General features: G+C 42.6%; 1 protein-coding gene and 1 long non-coding RNA gene across 3 annotated transcripts in view; one reads left to right on the top strand and one right to left on the bottom strand.

Moving 5' to 3' along the window:
• LOC132426069 (uncharacterized) overlaps positions 1-20,630 on the bottom strand; it is a 181,007-nt gene that overhangs the window by 44,990 nt on the left and 115,387 nt on the right. The gene's annotated exons all lie outside the window — the stretch shown is intronic.
• The window catches only part of CC2D2A (coiled-coil and C2 domain containing 2A), a 135,748-nt gene that overhangs the window by 5,566 nt on the left and 109,552 nt on the right, over positions 1-20,630 (top strand). Inside the window, exons 3-4 of the mRNA XM_060012793.1 lie at positions 2,595-2,678; positions 4,911-5,034. Of these exons, the coding sequence (XP_059868776.1) occupies positions 2,595-2,678; positions 4,911-5,034 (208 nt within the window). The remainder of the gene's footprint in view (positions 1-2,594; positions 2,679-4,910; positions 5,035-20,630) is intronic.

Genomic DNA, 20,630 nt, shown 5'->3' with positions numbered 1-20,630 from the left:
GGGGGATTATAGTTGATTTACAATGTTGTGTTAGTTTCAGGTATACAGCAAAGTGATTCACTTATACATATACATAGATTCATTCTTTTTCAGTAAAGCACATTGATTTCTAAAGAAATTCAAAATGAGGATAACAACTGTAGATATAACCACTTATAAAACCCTCATGGAGTCCTGCAATTTCTAACTCATTTTGTGCAAAACATCATTAAATGCTGTCTGGACCAGAGGAGCGAAGCCTTCTCCAGTTTGGAGACCAGAGACCTCCGAACAGAAGAGGAAGTATTCCTCTCAATCCTCCTTTCTCTCTTGGCTCTAAGGCTCAGTAACTTGAGACCATAGAGGCAGAAATGGGGACAATATGCTATTTCCAACAGGAACTTCAAAAAGCCTGAAGGAACCCAGATGAAACCACACAGATTAACTTTAAGCAAGATATCAAGTACTGACAACTTACCTACATCTACCTGTGCTCATTCATTCATACAACAAATATTCATTGTGCCTCTGGTCCCTGGGAATAGAGCAGTGAAGAAAACCCTGAGCTCTCCTGGAGTTCACATTCAGTCTAATTTGAGGTCCTACTGGAGAGTTTTCCATTGACAGAGGATCAAAACATTATTGGAAAGCCAAAAAAAAAAAAAAAAAAGCTTGATGTATATTTCTCACAAGTCCATTCTAAGCCAATAAGAATTTAGACTTGAATTAAGAGCCACAGTTGCACACCGCTCTGAAGAAGGAGGTCTGAGTGAGGGTGGGGCTCGCACCCAGAGGAGGAGTCAGAGCGATCAGGTCCCTTAGACAAAGAAAAAGCCCAAGCCATGCCCACTCCCTGGTTGGGACCTCAGTTCCCTCCTCTGCAGCTGAAGCTCAGGTCTTCTCTAAACAAATGGCCAAGGGCACTGCTGAGTGGTTGAAGCCTAGCCCAGAAACCTGCATGCCATTTCTTTGAAATCTTATATGATTAAAACCCATGCTTTGTGTTCCAAGTTTGTTTCAGTATAAAAACAAAAATTTCCCAATTTTAGAAAAAAAAGAAGTCTAATAAATCCGGTACACCAGAAGAGGTTCTGGGTTTATCTTGCAACTTCTTTTATACCCCAAGGTACTTGTGCCCTGGTTTGCAAAACTCAAACTAGAAAACTTTAAAGCTTCAAACTTAAGAGGCTTCAGCTCTAACATTTTATGACTAAAACTTTAGAAAGCATAATATGGAAAAAGAAACGAAGTTGGCACTGTTAAAGGATTTCTCCCTTTTCAGGAACACTCCCACACTGTTGGTAGGAATGTAAATTGGTACAGCCACTATGGAAAACAGTATGGAGGTTCCTTAAAAAACTAAAAATAGTAATACCATATGACCCAGCAATCCCACTCCTAGGCATATACCCAGAAAAAATCTTAATTTGAAAAGATACACGCACCCCAATGTTCATTGCAGGACTGTTTACAATAGCCAGGACATGGAAGCAAACTAAATGCCCATCAACAGAGGAATGAATAAAGAAGATGTGGTACATATATACAATGAAATATTACTCAGCCATAAAAAAGAACAAAATAATGCCATTTGCAGCAACATGGATGGACCTAAAGATAGTCATACTGAGTGAATTAAGTCAGACACAGAAAGCCAAATCATATGATACTGCTTATATGTGGAATCTAAAAAAAGGATACAAATGAACTTATTTACAAAACAGAAGTAGAGTTACAGATGTAGAAAACAAACTTATGGTTACCCGGGGATAAGGGAGGAGGAGAGGAATAAATTGGGAGATTGGGATAGACATACACACACTACTATATATAAAATAGATAACTAATAAGAACTTACTGTATAGCACAGGGAGCTCTACTGAATACTCTGTAATGACCGATATGGGAAAAGAATCTAAAAAAAGAGTGGATATATATATATATATAACGGATTCACTTTCTGTACACCTGAAACTAACAAAACATTGTAAATCAACTATACTCCAAGAAAATTTTAAAACAAAACAAAACACAAAAAGGATTTCTCCCTTTTCAAAAAGACCTGAAAAAATTTGCATTAAATACAAACTTCCACGGTGATTTAACATGTATCCTCATTATTCTCTACCTGACAGTAAGGCTGTGGGGAGCAGAGAAGCCCAACCCTGGAAGCCCCTAGTGTGATTCTGATATCATCCTGGGCCAGAGGCCTCCATCCGGGTCAGTACATCAGTCCTGGCAGATTCACTTGTTCGTGGCCTTCATTAGATTATGACTTTTGAGGGAAGTCACCTCCGGTACCTCTGTGCACCCAAGGCCTGGAACACAGTCAGCTGTCCATAAATTCCCTAGGCATGAATGAGCACCTGGGTCGATGGAAGCTCCAACACTATATCATTGACCATCTTTCCATTTGGATACAACTTTTGAGAAGAGTAGATGGTGATGTCTGTCCACTGTCCCTTCGCTCACACTCAACTTTAGTGGGTGGAGGCTCCAGGACAAGACAGTCATTTTAACACCTAAAAATCCCACCCCTCTTCCTCACTTATCATTTTTTCCCAATTTACACACACACACTAAGAGATAACTCTTCCATTTGCATCTTAACAAAGGAGTTCATTGAAGACCGTGAGGATGCAGATAAGGGAAGACAGAAGAAGACCGTGAAGGTTGCAAGACAAAAAGGAAAGAAGCAGGTAGGGAGTGACAGAAGCACTTGTCTGTCTACTGGGCTGTCAGTTAACAGCTCACTGCACCCCGAGAGGCCATACAGCCTCCTGTGGGTACAAGCACTTGGCCTTCTCTGGGAGAGGCAGGGATGCTGGTGGATGGTCCAGCTGAAGGACCCTATGTGGGGTCTCACGGATGACCCTCACCATGAAGCCATGGGCAGTATTTGGAGCATGTTTCCTCCAAGGTTTTTCCCATCCCCTGAGAGAGAAGTTTAGAAATGCTGAAGTGAGCCCCTTTAGTGCTGTCATCAAAGGCCATAGACTAAGACCAGCGGTAGATGGCAGTGCAGGATTACAAATCTCAGGGAACTTCCACTTTCCCAGCTCCAAGCCCAAATTCTGCCTCAGTCTAAATCAAGGCCAGCCCCCATCTCCCGGGCCTGCTGGCGGTCCCTCGCCCGGCTCTGCCCGCAGCAGAAGTTGCCCTCCTTGGCCGTGAGCATCCCTATACAAGGTCCACCTTCTCCAGGTAAATAGACGCCCTTGGGAAGGAGGCCGGGAAGATTTTGCGGAGGGGCAATCGGCTTGGAATAATCCAGATGCGAGCAGGGGAGGGAGGGGGAAGGAGAGCCATTTTGAGCCGGCAGCCACGTGATGGGGCCGCCTGGAGAGCGGGGACGGGGTGGCGGGGAGGGCACCAGGAGAGCCGAAGTCAGGGGAGAAACCCCTTTTCAGCTCTCCCGTCGCCCAGCACAATCCCGTTGGGACAAGCTGGGCCAAGGAAACTCCTTCTCTGTAGCTGGGATGGAGTGGCCCAGGGAAGGGCCCGGAGAGGCTGGAGGTGCTACCTGGCCTTGTGGCTGGGCCCTCTGGCCACTCAGGAACTTTAACCCCTTCCTGCAGGGTCAGCGGGGGGCTCTGCAGCCGGGGCCACGGGGCCCAACGAGGCGTCAGATGAGCCAGTACAAATGGAAAGAGCTCAATTCCTTAGCTCCAAGGCCACAGGCACAGTAAGCAATGGTGACTGGGGCTAGGGGTGTGGAGCTTGGACTAAACGGGAGAAAGGAGCAGGGATGGAAAGGAGAAGGCACTTTCTGTGTCCTAGGTGTGGCGCTTTCTTGAGACATCATCTCATTCCTTGCACTGCACAAAGAGCCCTGATCAGACAACGAACGTGCAGTCTTTGGTGCTTTGTGAGAAATCTGGAGAGTGTTTCTTAACCCCAGCGGCACTTCAGAATAACTTGGGGATTTTTTTTTTTTTTTAAGTCAAATGCCTCAGGTCCACCCCAGGCCATTTATTTAAGTCAGAATGTCTGTGCTTTACAAAGTGCCTGTACATAGCAGCATCTCAGTGAATGGGCTATTTTTATTTCCCTTCTTTTACGGATGACGAAGGAAGTTAGGAAGTTCGATAACTCGCTCGAGTCCCATGGTAAATGTGAGTTTGGAGGCAAACCTTTGTCTGGCCCAAAGGCCATCACTCAACTGGGGCCTCCACTGCCACTTCTGCTCACCAGTCTGTCCTCCTCTGAGAGTTTGGGGAAGGAACCAGAGGCTGTTCTTTGCCCTGGATTAACCAGGGACACTTTGACAGCTATTTCCAAATGAGTTGGAGCTGGGATCAAATAGTTTGGCTGTGATTTTCCTGTTTCCCTTTTCCTCCAAATTTCTAAAGAGCTCTACACATTAAACCTAGAAAAAGTGAAGATATTCATTTTTTAAAAATTTCTTTTTAAATTCATTTCTTTATTTTATTTTTTGGCTGTGTTGGGTCTTCGCTGCTGCTCACGGGCTTTTTCTCGTTGTGGCGAGCGGGGGCCACTCCTCACTGCAGTGCGTGGGCTTCTCATTGCGGTGGCCTCTCTTGTGGAGCATGGGTTCTAGGTGCGCAGGCTCAGTAGTTGTGGCACACAGGCTTAGTTGCGCTGTGGCATGTGGGATCTTCCCAGACCAGGGCATGAACCTGCGTCCCCTGCATTGGCAGGCGGATTCCTAACCACTGCACCACCAGGGAAGTCACTGTGCCACCTGGGTCATCTCCCCAAGAAACCTCTTAGAGAAAATCAGGATCAGCACTGCTTCCTGTGGGGATAGGTGATCATGACCACAGTGACTCAGGTGACACAGACCACAGTTATCTAGATCTGAAGAGGATTAAGGTCTGTCCCCTTGCTAAGTGACCCACCTCATCCTGAGATAGCATCTGAGTCAACCGAAGCCCTGAGATTCACAACCTCTGACCATCTGCCCACAGCTGTCGGCTGCTGGCCCCAAGGAAATGGTGTCTGAAAAATCCCATCCAGACGACCAGCAGGAGCCCGTGCAGGAAGGTTCTGACACTCACCTCCTGGGCATGACGAGCCGACGAGGCCCACGGAGTAAGTTCTGTCAACCAGTATTAATTGCCTCCTGGGATCAGCACAGAGCATCGTGGGGATTTTGCTTGGGTATTATTTTTTGTATGCGTCCACCGCCCTCCACAGCATTTTACCCCAATTCTAGGCAATTTCTAAGTTCACCTCTGTCTGGGAGACAGGACACAACCCCAGGACATATTTACATAACCACAGAATTTTGAAGCATTCATTGAAATAGAAATGGTGCAAATAATCAAACAGGTAGACATTCAAGGGTGGGTGAAATGGGAAGGCATATTTGTCAATGAAATAGTACTAGAATCAGATGTTGGAACACCTGAGGATGTTTCTGAGGCTCTCGGAGATCCTGCCCCTCGAGGACCCCTTCTCTTATCCATCCCTCACCCCACCCCCCAACACACACACACACACACTCCCTTCCCCCTCCAGGAACTGTGGCCTGTATTTTACAGCATTACTTTTCCCCATCACAGTGACCATCATTCATTCTCTGCTCATTGTAGGGAAAATTATTACCCCTCACTTGTTGCTTTTCTTGAACAGTGGATTAGACCAGAGAAGAAGGCGTGTTACACTTTTCAATTGTTACATAATTATTATTACTCTATTTTTCTGCAGCTGAGCTGGGGAATAGAGTAACTATTGGAAATTAGAGGGCTTTGGAAGCAAGTTCATCTGAAGTCCAACCCTAAGAAAAATGTGGTTCCCACCCAAAAGCAATAACACAGTAGAACTGTTACCAGTTAGTAAAGTAGAACCAAACTTTATCCCATATAGTTGCTTCATTTTCTAAATGGGTAAAATTATTCATTATTGAAGATTACAGTTTGTCTTAGTGTGCTCAGCCTGCTGTACCAAAATATACCATAGACTGGGTGGCTCTAACAACAGACATTTATTTTCTCACAATTCTGGAGGCTGGAAGTCTAAGATCAGGGTGCCCGTGTGGTCACTTTCCAGTGAGTCCTCTCTTCCTGGCTTGTAGGCGGCTGGCATCTCCCTGTGTGCTCACTTTGGTGTCTCTTCCTATAAGGATGCTAATCCTATTATATTAGGGCCCTACCATATAACCTCATTTAACCTTCATTACCTCCTTAGAGGCCCTATCTCCAAATATAGTCACATTGAGGGTTAGGGCTTCAATGTATGAATTTTGTGGGGACACAATTCTGTCCATAGCACAACTATTGAATATTTAAGTAGTTGTTTTAAAATCAAGAGAAAAAAAAAATGTCAGAGAGCATGGCCAGTAATAAAGGCTCTGTAGCATAATGAAAAGTGAATTCTTTCCTTCTTCCTAAAATGGGAGAAATACTCTTTGCTGTCACCATGGGGGTGATTGTAAGGATCAAATCAAGAAAAGGATGTGGAAATATTTTAAAGAGTGTGCACAGTTTTAAATATTTAAATAGTATGCACTAGTATTTTAAATAGATAAATATACATTAACTAAGGTGTGTTAGAGTGAGATAATAGGCAATCTATGCATTAGTCCAAAAGGAAAAAATAAAAAATACAATTTATGATTTGAAGAAGGAAAGAACAGTACAAGGCTAAGATGTGCCTGCCTGAGCAAGGTCATGACCAGCCGGTCTCTGGGCAGCTCAGGGCAGAGCTGGAGGCTGTTGCTGATTTGGCAGCACTGGTGGGCCAAGATGTAGAGCAAATCCCTGGGAGTGAGGTGAGGGCACCTGATGGATTAGAAGTTAGAAACGAGAGGTCAAGACCAGCAGAAAGTCAGCCATGTGGTCAAGAGAGCAGAATAGGTCTCATTCAGCATGTCAACACATGTTAGAGCGAGAGTGCAAGGAATGAGCAACACGAGGAGTCTCGACCTGAGACAGGAAAGGCAAGGCACAGAGCCGAAGCAATAGAGGATGTGCAGGTGTCTCCGTGGTAGAGTGTTGGTGGGAGAGGACTCCAAACAGAGGGCTCTAAAACACCCGAATGTGTGCAGAAAATAGTGCGTCCAGGAGCAGCCGGGTCTTATAGGACCTCACCTGGGAAATCACCCACCCACTTAGCAGGAAACTAAGTCCAGCCCATCTTCGGCGGGGGGGGTGGAATTTGGCTCCACCTTTAAAGAGAGGTGTGTCAAAGAAATTTATGGGCACATATTTAAACCACCACATTCATCTTTCTTTAAAACTATACTCAGAAATCTGTAATGAGCATCACATAAAATCCACACTCTTATTTGTTCTGAGTTCTGAGACCCTGTGTGATCTGGCCCTTTCCAATTCTACTCCCACTCTTCTCCAATATGCCTCCACCCTGGTTGACTGCTACTGGCCTCTGAATGCCTTGTGGCCACCTGGGCATTCCCAGGCTTTGGTGCCCACTCAGAAAGCTCTCCACCCATCTCTTTATTAAGCTTGTGACAGAAAAGCAATACAGTTGTATCCGTTAAGGCCTCGGTCTTTGGCGTCAGACAAGTGTGTGTACCAGTCTATACCTGTTACTTTCTTACTTGCTTGGGCAAGTTTCCCCACCTCCTTAAACTTCAGTTTCTTTATCTGCAAAGTAGGGACAAGAATAAAAGGCCTTAATACCCCAACAGAGTTTATATTCCAGCTGGGGGGTTAGAGGGAAAAAGAGAAAGCAAATCAAAAAAGATATGATAAATATACAGTATGGCCAGTGGTGAGAAGTGCTACAGAGAAACATAAAGAATTGGCTGGACGAGACTACAGTGGAGATGAGAGGAAGGGTTGCTGTTTTATGAAAGGTCATCAGGGGAAGCCCTCTTCAGTGAGAAGATGTTTGTGCAGAGGCCTGAAGGAAATGTGAGACCCCTGAGGAAAGTGGCCTTAAAGCAAGAGTGTGCTTGGTGTATTTAAGGAACAAGGATGCCAGAGTGGTTGACAGACAGTGAGCAAGAGGAAGAAGAAGGAAATTAGATCAGAAGGGAACTGCAAATATTTTCTCCCATTCCACAGTTGGTCTTTGTATTCTATTGATTGTGTCCTTTGGTGCAAAGAAATTGTTAAGTTTGAGGTGGTCCCATTTGTCTGTGTTTGCCTTTGTTGCCTGTGCTTTTGGTGTCACATCCAAGAAGTCATTAACAAACTCAATGTCATGAAGATTTCCTCTGTGTTTTCTTCTAGGGGTTTTATAACTTTACGTCTCACATTTAGGTCTTTAATCCTTTCTGAGTTTATTGTGTAAGGTAAGGGTCAACTTCATTCTTTTGCACGTGGATAGTCAGTTTCTCAACATCATTTGTTGAAGACACTGTATTTTCCCCATTGAGTGGTCTTGGCATCCTTGTTGAAGATTATTTGACCACATACACATGGTTTTGCTTCTGGGTTCTCTATTCTATCCCATTGGTCTATATGTCTGTCTTTATGCCAGTACCACACTGTTTTAATGGATGTAGCTTTATAATATGTTTTGAAATCAGGACGCCTGAGCCTCCAATTTTGTTGTTTTTCAAAACTGGTTTGGCTATTTCAGGGAACCTTAATATTCTATGTGAGTTTTAGGATGAACTTTTCTTTTCATAAGAAAAATGCCATTGAGATTGTGATAGGGATTGCATTAAATCTGTTGATTGCCTTGGGTAGTATTGACATTTTAACAATATTAAGTTTTCCAATCTATGAACATGGGGTGACTTTCCGTTTGTTTGTGTCTTCTTTAAATGTTGTCAACAGTTTTTTTTAGTTTACAGCATACAAGTCTTTTGCCTCTTTCGTTAAGTTAATTCTTAAGTGTTTTACTCTTTTCATGCTATTGTAAATGCAATTGTTTTCTTAGCTTCCTTTTTAGATGTTTCACTGTCAGTGGATAGAAACACGACTGATTTTACATATTGATTTTCTGTGCTGCAACTTTGCTGAATTTGCTTATTAGTTTCAACATTTTTTGTGTGTGGGAGGGGACTCTTTAAAGGTTTTCTCTATATAAGACAATGTCTTCTGCAAACAGAGATAATTTTACTTCTTCCTTCCCAATCTGGATGCCTTTTGTAACTTTTTCTTACTGTCTTAGTCTGTTTGCTCTGTTAATATAAAACACTATAGACTGGTTGGCTTATAAGCAGCAGAAATTTTGTTTCTCATAGTTCTGGAGCCTGAAAAGTTGAAGACAAAGGCACCAGCAGATCTGGTGTCTGGTAAGGAGGGCCTGCTTTTTGTTTCATAAATGGCTGTCTTCTTGTTGCGTTCTCACACGGTAGAAGGGGCAGAGTAGAAGCTCTCTGGGGTCTTTTTCATAAGGGAACTAGTCCCATTCATGAAAGTTCCACCCTTATGACCTAATCACCTCCCAAAGGCCCCATCTCCAAATAGCATCACACTGGGACAAAAACTTCAACATATGAATTCAGGGAGGACACAAACATTCTGTCTATAGCACTTGCTTAATTGCTCTGGTTTGGATTTCCAGTATTATGTTGAATAGAAGTAAAGTTGGGGGGGGGGGTGTGGGGGTGGCGGGCGGGCATCCCTGCCTTGTTCCTGATCTTAGAGGAGATGATTTCAGTTTTTCACCACTGAGTATAATGTAAGTTGTGGGCTTTTCGTATATGGCCTTTACCATGTTGAAGTAATTTCCTTCTATTCCTAGTTTGTCTAATGTTTTTTATCATAAAAGAATGTTGAATTTTGTCAAATGTTTTTTCTGTATCAAGCGAGATGATCATGTGGTGTTTGTCCTTTGTTCTGGTAATGAGGTGTATTACACTGGTTGATTTTCATATGTGGAACCATCCTGGCACCTCCCCCCCCCCAACTTGGGCTAAGACTACTAAATGGTTCAAGAGGCTGTCTCTCATGACCATTTTATAAATGCTACTTATCTACATTTTTCTAGGCAAAACCTCAGATTCGGTGGTTTCCCTATCCCAAGCAAGAAAGTTTATGCTAAGAAAGCTGTGGAACTTTTTAAGCTCATATGATTTCATTATATTTTTCTTCTCTAAGCACTTATTGGTTTACCTGAGGCATCCTCCTCTCCCTCAGAAAGAGAGAGAGAGAGAGAAAAGGAAGAAAGGGAGGGAGGGAGGGAGGGAGGAAGGAAAGAAGGAAGGAAGGAAGGGAGGGAGGAAGGAAGGAAGGAAGGAAGGAAGAGAGGAAGGAAGGAAGGAAGGGAGAAAACCAGATGATAAATCTGACAGCCTTGAACCCTGAGAGCTTAATACCATGTTCTGAGGCACACAGCAAGCTTTCTGATAAGATTTCCATCAAGATTCCTCATTCTCTTTCTTACTCATATCCCAGTACATTGCCCAAGATTAAGAGAAATAAACAATATTTCAAGTCAGCAAACATTCCTTGAAACCCATAGAAACTGAAATCAGACTCACTACTACTCGTTACTACTTTTAGTCCTGGGACCTCGAGCAGCAGCCCAGTCTCCCTCAGCCACAGGAGTCTCGTTTATATTGATAAAAACGAGGATCATAAAAGCCTTGGCTTTGTGCAGCTGTTATGACAGTGAAATCAGATGATACACAGAAAGCACCACACATAGGGTCTGGCACATACCTAGTCGCCTTCTCCAGCTGCAAGAAGAACATGATGCTAAATAACTAACAAAAATAATTACCTCTTTTGAGTGTTATGATATGGCTGGCACCATGCTGAGGTCTTTACATGCATTACATTACTCAGAACAGTCCTGTCATCAGGCATTGTTTTATAATTTAGGAAATTAAAGTTCAGAGAGAACCAACAGCTAGAGGTGGTGGAGCCAGAACTCAAACTCCAGTCTACAGACCTCAGGAACCTGTGTTCTTTTTTTTTTTTCTTTTTTTTAAATTTATTTCATTGAAGTACAGTTGATTTGCAATGTTGTGTTAATTTCTGCTATACAGCAAAGTGTTTGTCATATATATATATATTCTTTTTCATATTCTTTTCCACGATGGTTTGGTAAACCAGGATATTGAATATAGTTCCCTCAGATTATCATACTAAGTGAACCTGTGTTCTTAATTGCTGCACTACAGCATCATTCTATACCAGCAAATCTTAACTCTGATTGGTCTTTAAAGAGAATGGTTTACAGTTGCCCAGGGAAGGTGCAGTGCTCTCTGTATTTTACTCACGGCCATGCTCTGGTTTCTGTATGCTCACTTACTACCCCCATACCACACCCACCACATCCTTCCAACCAAGTCTGCTCACCTGGATCCAATTCTTTGACTCCCTCTTGGTGGTTCATTCCCCAAACCTCTCATGGGTTTGGCTTGTTGCTCAGCGCTACCACCCCAGCCTCTGCCCTTGAACCCATGACCCTCTCTATCCTATAGCATTCCTGCGGAGCTCCAAGTGTTGTCAAGTCCAGACTGTAGTCAGATGCTCAGATACCAGCACCCTTGAAGACATGGCCTCCGCACTGCACCAGGCACACGCCCAGAGGGGCCATCTCCCTGATGAACAGCAGTGTAAATGCATGCGCTGAAAGCTTTGGCTTCTAATATGCTATTCAAACATATACATAGTCATGACTTTCCAAATACAGAAAGCATTTCACCGAATAGGAACATAGCTCCCAATCAAATAAACATCTAGGAAAAAAGTACACACATTTCCCCCACGATTCCAACTTGCACCGTCTCTTAAGGGAGGAACTATTGAATGTTAAGCAGTTTCTTATGAACATAAGTTTCTTCATTACTGACATCTGTTTTCTATCCATTCCTGTTAGTTTCTCTGGTTAAAGCATCATTTCAGAGCCAATTTCTCAGTATTGGTTGAAAATAAAATTCAGAATCCAGTGAAATTTGATGCAAATGAAAGGAAATAGATCACTTATTTTAGGCATACTTTTTAAAAGTCACCAAGACCTGGAGAGACTGACCCAGGAAACAAATGTTATAAAGTTCAGTATAAGACAAGAGGAGAATGGCCCAAAGGAGCTGGTCTTGGGAGTTACCTTGGAGCCCAGCAGTGAAGAACATTCTAGTCAGAGGGTGCACACTGGGGAATGTAGGAAATATCAAAAGTTCACCAACACTGGAGTTTACTACCTCACGCGGTGCTGGGGGGACTAAATTACAGTACTAAGTAAAATATTTATCTAAGTAAAAATAAATTGTATGCTGTATTCAATACAATTTTTTTCTGGATATTATGATTTTTGACATCTTAAAAATAAGCACCCAAACAAACAAAACAAAAACAAAAAAACCTTTCTGGTTGGGGAGACAGTAGCCAATTGTTAGAGATAGCAAAGAGTCAGGACTGGAGCATGACTTTAATGCAAAATAACCAATCCAGAGCCCCACCTTCTCTGTCTGGCCAGTACTGAAACTGCGCGAAGGTCCTGTGGGTTGCCTGGGCATGGAGGCCTTTTTTGTCCCCCGTTTCTTGTAGGCAAGACTCCAGCCTCCATGACCTTCCCTGAGTTCCAAAGCTCGATTCGAACTGTTGCTAATCAAGGGAAGAGCAGCCAAGAAACCACCTGAGGCAAGACTAAAGGGACCAAAAAAGCTCCAGATTAGGAGACTGAGCACCTGAGACGAGAATAAGGGAGTGCAAGCCCTTCACACATCCTAATCTTGTCAGCAACATCTCCCCTGAGCTATTGCTATAAAACTTCTCATCAGATCCTCCGGGGTTGGGACACATACTTTTCTGAGGCAGGAGCCCGCTGTGGCCCACTTTGCCTGGCAAAGCAATAAAGCTATCTTCTACTACTTCACCCAGAACTCTGTCTCTCAGATTCGTTCTGGCATCAGTGCAGAGAACCTGAGCTTTCGGCGTCAGTACAACCCCAGGAAGCAAGATTCCTCTGCCTGGATCATCCCAGGGCCAGGTACCAGGCAACTAGGGACCACCCCTATAGCTTAGAGCCCCCCAGAACCACTCGAACCCGCCAACCCTAAACTGCTTACCCTGCCCTGCCTTGTCTTTCCCTCAGAAATCCCAAGAAAGGCCATGAGCTGAGCTCTCAGCCCCTCCTGTCTTCTGCTCCTGACCACCCTGGTGTCTTTCCATGTGCCCTGCGTGGCATGTCCTGCCCCCGGGCTGCAGAACCTGAGAGTTTATGATCAACTTTGTTTCCTGAGCCTCTCCTCTGTCTCCTCTTGTGCCCCACCTGACTGACCATCTCATAAAAGAATACAAAGAATATAAAACAGACCCATCATTATTATTAGTTATAAGGAAACACATTTTCCCAAAAACTCCTTTATAGCAAAATTCCTCCAGAGTCGTCTGTTCCCATCCTGCTCCAATCTTGAACCTACTCCTCTAATTCACATCCCCCTCCCTGTCAAAATTCTCCTTGTTGAGGTCCCCACGAACCACACATTTGCTAAATTCTATAGTCAGTCCTTCATCTTTACGGTCCTTGACTTTCAGTTGCGTTCCCTGCAGCTCACGCTCTCTCCTCTTCTGTACATGGCTCCCCGGACACCACTCTCCTGGTTTTCCTTCTCCCTCGCTGGCTGGACCTCTCCATCTCCTTGCTAGTTCTTACACCCCAGCCTCTAAATCTTGGAGCCTCCAAGCTCAGTGCTCAGCCCCCTTTTCTTTGTCAACACTCATTCTTTCAGTCATCTCAAGACTTTAAATTCTATCATATAGCTATCGTATGTATAACTGAGCAGTTCCCAACTTTTATCTCCAGTCTGGGCTTCTTTCAGACTAAGTGTGCAACTATCAACTTAACACCCACTTTTGCATATCGCATAAGACAGCTCGCATTTGTAACAGATTTATTGAAGCATAATTTGCATATCATAAAATTCACCCATTGTAAGTATACGATTCAATGATTATTAGTAAATTTGTAGACCTGTGCAGCCATCACCACCATCCAGTTTTAGAACATTTTCATCACCCCAAAAAGTTCCTTTATGCCTGTTTGCAGCCACTCCCACCCCCAGCCCTAGACAAACACTGATTTGTTTTATATTCCTATAAATAGGCCTTTTCTAGACATTTCATGTGAATAGAACCATATAATATGTGGGGTTTGTGTCTGACTTCTTTCACTTAGCATGTTTTTGAGATTTATAAGCATTGTAGCATCTATCCACATTTCCTTCCTTTTTACTGCTGAATTATATTCCATCATATGGGTATACTACATTTTATTTATTCATTCACCTGTTGATGAATATTTGGATTATTTCCAGTTTCGGGCTATTATAAATAATGCTTCTATGAACTGGGTCATATGATAAATGTATATTTAACTTTATAAGAAAGTGCTGATCTGTTTTACAAACTGGCTGTATCATTTTACTTGCCCACCAACAGTTTGTGAGAGTTCCAGTTTCTCACTTCCTTGCCAACAACTGATATTATCTGTCTTCAATTTTAGCCTTTATAATGTGCATACAGTGGTATTTCGTTGTGCTTTTAACTTGTATTTCCCTAGTGATTAATGATATGGAGTATTTTTTCATATGCTTATTAGCCTTTTATATATCATCTTAGTAAAATGTCTGTTTAAATTTTTATACATTATTAATTGGATTTTTTGTCTTACTGTGGAATTGTAAGAGTTCTTTATATATTCTGGATACAAGTACTTTATCAGGTATATAATTTGCAAATATCTTCTCCAAGTAAATGTCTAATCTTTTAATTTTCTTAATGGTGTCTTTTGAAGTACAAAAGTGTTTAATCTTGTTGGAGTCAAATTTACCACTTTTCTTCTATTATGGATTGTATCTAAAAATTCTTTGCCCAACCCAAGGTCATGAACATTTTCTCCTATATTTTTCTTCTGGAAGTTTTCTGTTTTTAGCTTTTACATTTAGTTAGGTCCATGATCTATTTTGAGACAACCCAAATTCTACTCGACTGAAACTAGGCTTCTGATCTCCTTCTTCCAACCCTAACCTGTTTCTCCCACAAAAATCTTCCAATTTCAGAAACTTTACATACCATTACTCTTCTTGGAAGTTTGCAAAGCTTGTTAAAGGATGTCATGAGGGTGGGGAAATCCTTGTCATCCCCATTTCACTAAATAGACATTTCATTTTTTCTGTTGCTTGGGTCAAAAACTTGTGGTCATCCTTAACTCCTTTCTTTCTGTCTACCCACTTCCAGTCTATCAATAAGTCCTGTTTGCTCTGCATCAGAATAGATTGAAAGTATGACCATTTCTCACTTCCTCCCCCACTACCATCCTGATCCAGGCTGCCTTCAACTCCTATCTGAAGTGTTGCAATTATTTTAAAAAGTGTTGCCATAGCCTCCTAACTGATGTCCCTGCTCCTATTCTCACCCCCCATTCTCACCCCAGCAGCCAGAGTGGCCTTATAAAAGTAAGGTCAAGTTACTCCGCTGTTCAAATCCTCCAATGGTTCTCAACTGACTCAGAGTTAAAGTCAAATTCTGCAGAATGACCTACACAGTTTGTCTCCCCCTTATCTCTATGACCTGCTATCCTATATTCCATCTCCTACCCCTCATGTTTCCCCTTTCCGCTCTGGTCTTGCATTAGGATGGCCATGTCTCAGAGTCTTTGCACCAGATATGACTTATAGCTAAAATGCTCATCCCCCCAGCTACCCACCTGGCTTGACCCCTCATTTCCTTCCCCTGATCCAATGTCACCTTGAAGGTCTTGCTTGGCCACTCCAAACTACAATACACCCCTGCCTCCTGGCCCTCCTTATCCCCAAGCCAGCTTTGTTTGTCTCCATACACCTACCACCATCTGACATACTCCACATACTACTTCACTCCAGGAAGGTGGGGATATTTGTTTCGTTCACTCTTATATCCCTACTGCCTTGTACACATAATACGTGCTCAATAAAGATTTCTTAGTGGAATGCTTGAACTAGATTCCCTAACCTAGCACTTCCAAGAGTGGGTTGGGTAGAACATGTGCTAGTATCCTGTTAGAGATTAACTCCCGCAAAAATATTCCAAGCTCAGAAGCTTTACCTATTATTTCCTCTCTTAAAAGTTTGGGAAGCTTGTTCTGAGACCACTCACAGTTACCCTGGCATCTCCCAGGCAGTACCTGGCCCTCCTGAATGCTGTTGATGTTTTTTCCATTCTTCCCAAGGCAATGTGGAAGGCTCAACCTGAGGCAAAACTGTCATGTCAAAGTATATCTATGATGTTCTTTACCACTGTTCATTGTCTCAGTTCTGTTGGAAGCCCCCTTGCCCCGTGCCATCACCATGATGATGCCGGAGCACAGGGACAAACGGCAGGGCTGGCCGGGCCCAGTCTTTTCCAGACTGATGGTCCCTGTCTCATGTGGCTCCAGCTGCTACAACAAAATACTGTAGACTGATGGCTTGAACAGCAGACATTGAGTTCTCATGGTTCTAGAGGCTGGGAGTCCAAATCAAAGTGCAGGATGATTCAGTTCCTAGTGAGAGCCTTTTCCTGGCTGGCCGATGGCCCTTCTCACTGTGTCCTCATGTGATGGTGAGAGAGAGAGAGAGAGCTCTGGTCTCTCTTCCTCTTCTTATAGGGACACTAATCACATCATGGGGACCCCACTCTCAATGACCTCATCTAAACCTATTTACCTCCCAAAGGTCCCACCTCCAACTACCATCACACTGGGGGTTAGGGCTTCAACATGGGAAGTTGTGGAGGATGAAAACATTCAGACCATAATAATCTTCAAGCCTGGGAGGTGTGCTGAAGCACAAAGAAGCAGGAAAGGGCAGCAGGCAGAGCCAAAATCCTGAGGTCCAAGCCCCCCTGAGTCAGAAGGAAACTTATATGCCAGAATAAGACCCTGAGTTTTCAGTTAATATAAAATAAAAATGTTAATGGGACTATGAAAGAAAGAACCAGAAAAGAAGAAATTGACCAAAGAAATTGCTGCAGACCCTCAGCACAGGTGAGCTCTCAGCAGCGCTAGGGCTGGAACCCAGGGCAGAGCCTGCAGTTCTCAGCCTGTTTTGACCTCCATTTTGTGTAGTAAAATTTCCACAATACTCATCCATTTAATGAAATTAGAAAATCTGGAGAAGGAAATAGGAGAAAGTAATCACTCACATTCTTATACCCTAGGGACAACCACCACTAACCTCAGGCCCTTTTCTAATGCTGAGTTTTTCCTGCCTGACCGCTGAGGAAGTCATGTGTTGACAGAGGGTTGCTAAGGCTGAAAGCTCTTACATCCAAGTGAAGTAGCTTAGAAGTTGGGGACAGTCCAACTGATTGTCTCACTCATTACGTTTTTCCTCTCAAGCCTTTAAGATTATTACCTCTGCTCCTCTCCAAGTTTTCCTACTGAAGTCAAGATCCTGTGCTCTCCCTACCCCTCAACTCCATATTTACATTCTATCCCTGGAATTTTACAACCATGGGAAATTATTCATCATGGGAGGAGAGAGGCAAGAGTGAAAAGCCAGTTCAGGCCAGTGTACTCCCAGCCCTTTTGTCCATGATCACTACAAGAATGTTGCTTATATGTAACTTGCCATCAAGAGTTTTTATCATGCTTTTAAATATTTACACAAGATTTTATTGATGTCATATTGTAAATATTAATGTTTTAAAATAAAACTCTTATGTCACTTTTAAAGCACCCAAAGGAATCTAAATGGCATAGGGATTTGAGAACCACCATTATCTGTTTCAAAATAATAAACAAACTCTCCCTGAACAGTTAGAATTTCACATCATTCCCTTTTCTTCTCTAACTCCTTCATTCCATTTCCCCCACAGAATTTTAAAAAATATATCACTATGTTAAAAAATCTTTTATTGAGATTGGTTCAAGATGGTGGAGTAGAAGGACATGCGCTCACTCCCTCTTGTGAGAGCACCAGAATCACAACTAACTGCTGAACAGTCATCGACAGGAAGACACTAGAACTCACCAAAAAATATACCCCACATCCAAAGACAAAGGAGAAGCTGCAATGAGATGGTAGGAGGGGCGCAATCACAATAAAATCATATCCCATAACCACTGGGTGGGTGACTCACAAAGTGGAGCACAACTATACCACAGAAGTCCACCCACTGGAGTGAAGGTTCTGAGCCCCACATTAGGCTTCCCAACTTCGGGGTCCAGCAACAGGAGGAGGAATTCCCAGAGAATCAGACTTTGAAGGCTAGCGGGATTTGATTTCAGGACTTCAACAGCACCGGGAGAAACAGAGACTCCACTCTTGGAGGGCACACATAAAGTAGTGTGCACTTTGGGACCCAGGGGAAGGAGCAGTCACCCCACAGGAAACTGAACCAGACCTACCTGCTACTGTTGGAGGGTCTCCTGCAGAGGCAGAGGGTGGCTGTGGCTCACTGTGAGGACAAGGACACTGTCAGCAGAAGTTCTGGGAAGTACTCCTTGGTGTGAGCCCTCCCAGAGTCCACCATTAGCCCCACCAAAGAGCCCGGGTAGGCTCCAAGTGTTGGGTCACCTCAGGCCAAACAACCAACAGGGAGGGAATCCAGCCCCAACCATCAGCAGACAAGCAGATTAAAGTTTTACTGAGTTCTGCCCACCAGAGCAACACCCAGCTCTACCCACCACCAGTCCCTCCCATCAGGAAGTTTGCATAAGCCTCTTAGATAGCCTCATCCACCAGAGGGCAGACAGCAGAAGCAAGAAGAACTACAATCCTGCAGCCTGTGGAATGAAAACCACTTTCACAGAAAGATAGACAAAATGAAAAGGCAGAGGACTCTGTACCAGATGAAGGAACAAGATGAAACCCCAGAAAAACAACTAAATGAAGTGGAGATAGGCAACCTTCCAGAAAAAGAATTCAGAATAATCATATTGAAGATGATCCAAGACCTTGGAAAAAGAATGGAGGCAAAGATCGAGAGGATGCAAGAAATGTTTAATGCAGACCTAGAAGAATTAAAGAACAAACACCTAGAAGAATTAAAGAACAAACAAACAGATATGAACAATACAATAATTGAAATGAAAAATACACTAGAAGGAATCAATAGCAGAATAACTGAGGCAGAATAATGGATAATTGCCCTGGAAGACAGAATGGTGGAATACACTGCTGCAGAACAGAATAAAGAAAAAAGAATGAAAAGAAATGATGACAGCCTAAGAGACATCTGGGATAACATTAAATGCACCAACATTTGCATTAAAGGGGTCCCAGAAGGAGGAGAGAGAGAGAAAGGACCCAAGAAAGTATTTGAAGAGATTAAAGTCAAAAATTCCCTAACATGGGAAAGGAAATAGCCACCCAAGTCCAAGAAGCACAGAGAGTCCCAGGCAGGAGAAACATGCCGAGACACATAGTAATCAAATTGACAAAAATTAAGACGAAGAAAAATTATTAAAAGCAACAAGGGAAAAACAACAAATAACACACAAGGGAACTCCCTTATGGTTAACAGCTGATTTTTCAGCAGAAATTCTACAACCAGAAGGGAGTGGCACGATATATTTAAAGTGATGAAAGGGAGGAAACTGCAACCCAGAATGCTCTACCCGGCAAGGATCTCATTCAGATTTGACAGAGAAATCAAAAGCTTTACAGATAAGCAAAAGCTAAGAGAATTCAGCACCACCAAACCAGCTCTACAACAAATGCTAAGGGAACTTCTCTAACTGGGAAACACAAAAAGAGAAAAGGACCTACAAAAACAAACCCAAAACAATTAATAAAATGGAAATAGGAACATACATATCTATAACTATCTTGAATGTGAACAGATTAAATGCTCCAACCAAAAGACACAGGCTTGCTGAAGGGATACAAAAGCAAGACCCATATATATGCTGTCTGCAAGAGACCCACTTCAGGCCTAGGAACACATACAGACTGAAAGTGAGGGGATAGAAAAAGATACTCCATGGAATGGAAATCAGAAGAAAGCTGGAGTAGCAATACTCATGTCAGATAAAATAGACTTTAAAATAAAGAATGTTATAAGAGAGAAGAAAGGACATGACATAATGATCAAGAGATCAATCCAAGAAGAAGATATAACAATTATAAATATATATGCACCCAATATAGGAGCACCTCAATACATACGGCAAATGCTAACAGCTATAAAAGAGGAAATCAATAGTAACATAGTAATAGTGAGGGACTTTAACACCTCACTTACACCAATGGACAGATCAGCCAGAAAGAAAATTAAAAAGGAATCACAGCTTTAAATGACAGAGTAGACCAGATAGATTTAATTAATATTTATAGGACATTCCATCCGAAAACAGCAGATTACAATTTCTTCTCAAGTGCACATGGAACATTCTCCGGGATAGATTACATCTTGGGTTACAAATCAAGCCTCGGTAAATTTAAGAAAATTAAAATCATATCAAGCATCTTTTCTGACCACAACACTATGAGATTAGAAATAAATTACAGGGAAAAAAACATAAAAAGCACAAACACATGGAGGCTAAACAATACGTTACTAAATAACCAAGAGATCACTGAAGAACTCAAAGAAGAAATCAAAAAATACCTAGAGACAAAATGACAATGAAAACACGACAATCCAAAACCTATTGGATGCAGCAAAAGCAGTTCTAAGAGGGAAGTTTATAGTAATATAATCCTACCTCAAGGAACAAGAAAAATCTCAAATAATCTAACCTTACACCTAAAAGAAGCAGAGAAAGAACAAACAAAACCCAAAGTTAGTAGAAGGAAAGAAATCATAAAGATCAGAGCAGCAATAAATGAAATAGAAACAAAGAAAACAATAGCA

The sequence above is a fragment of the Delphinus delphis genome, chromosome 5 (assembly GCF_949987515.2).
Source record: "Delphinus delphis chromosome 5, mDelDel1.2, whole genome shotgun sequence".
Lineage (NCBI taxonomy): Eukaryota > Metazoa > Chordata > Mammalia > Artiodactyla > Delphinidae > Delphinus > Delphinus delphis.
This window is presented reverse-complemented; position numbering and strand designations above follow the sequence as displayed.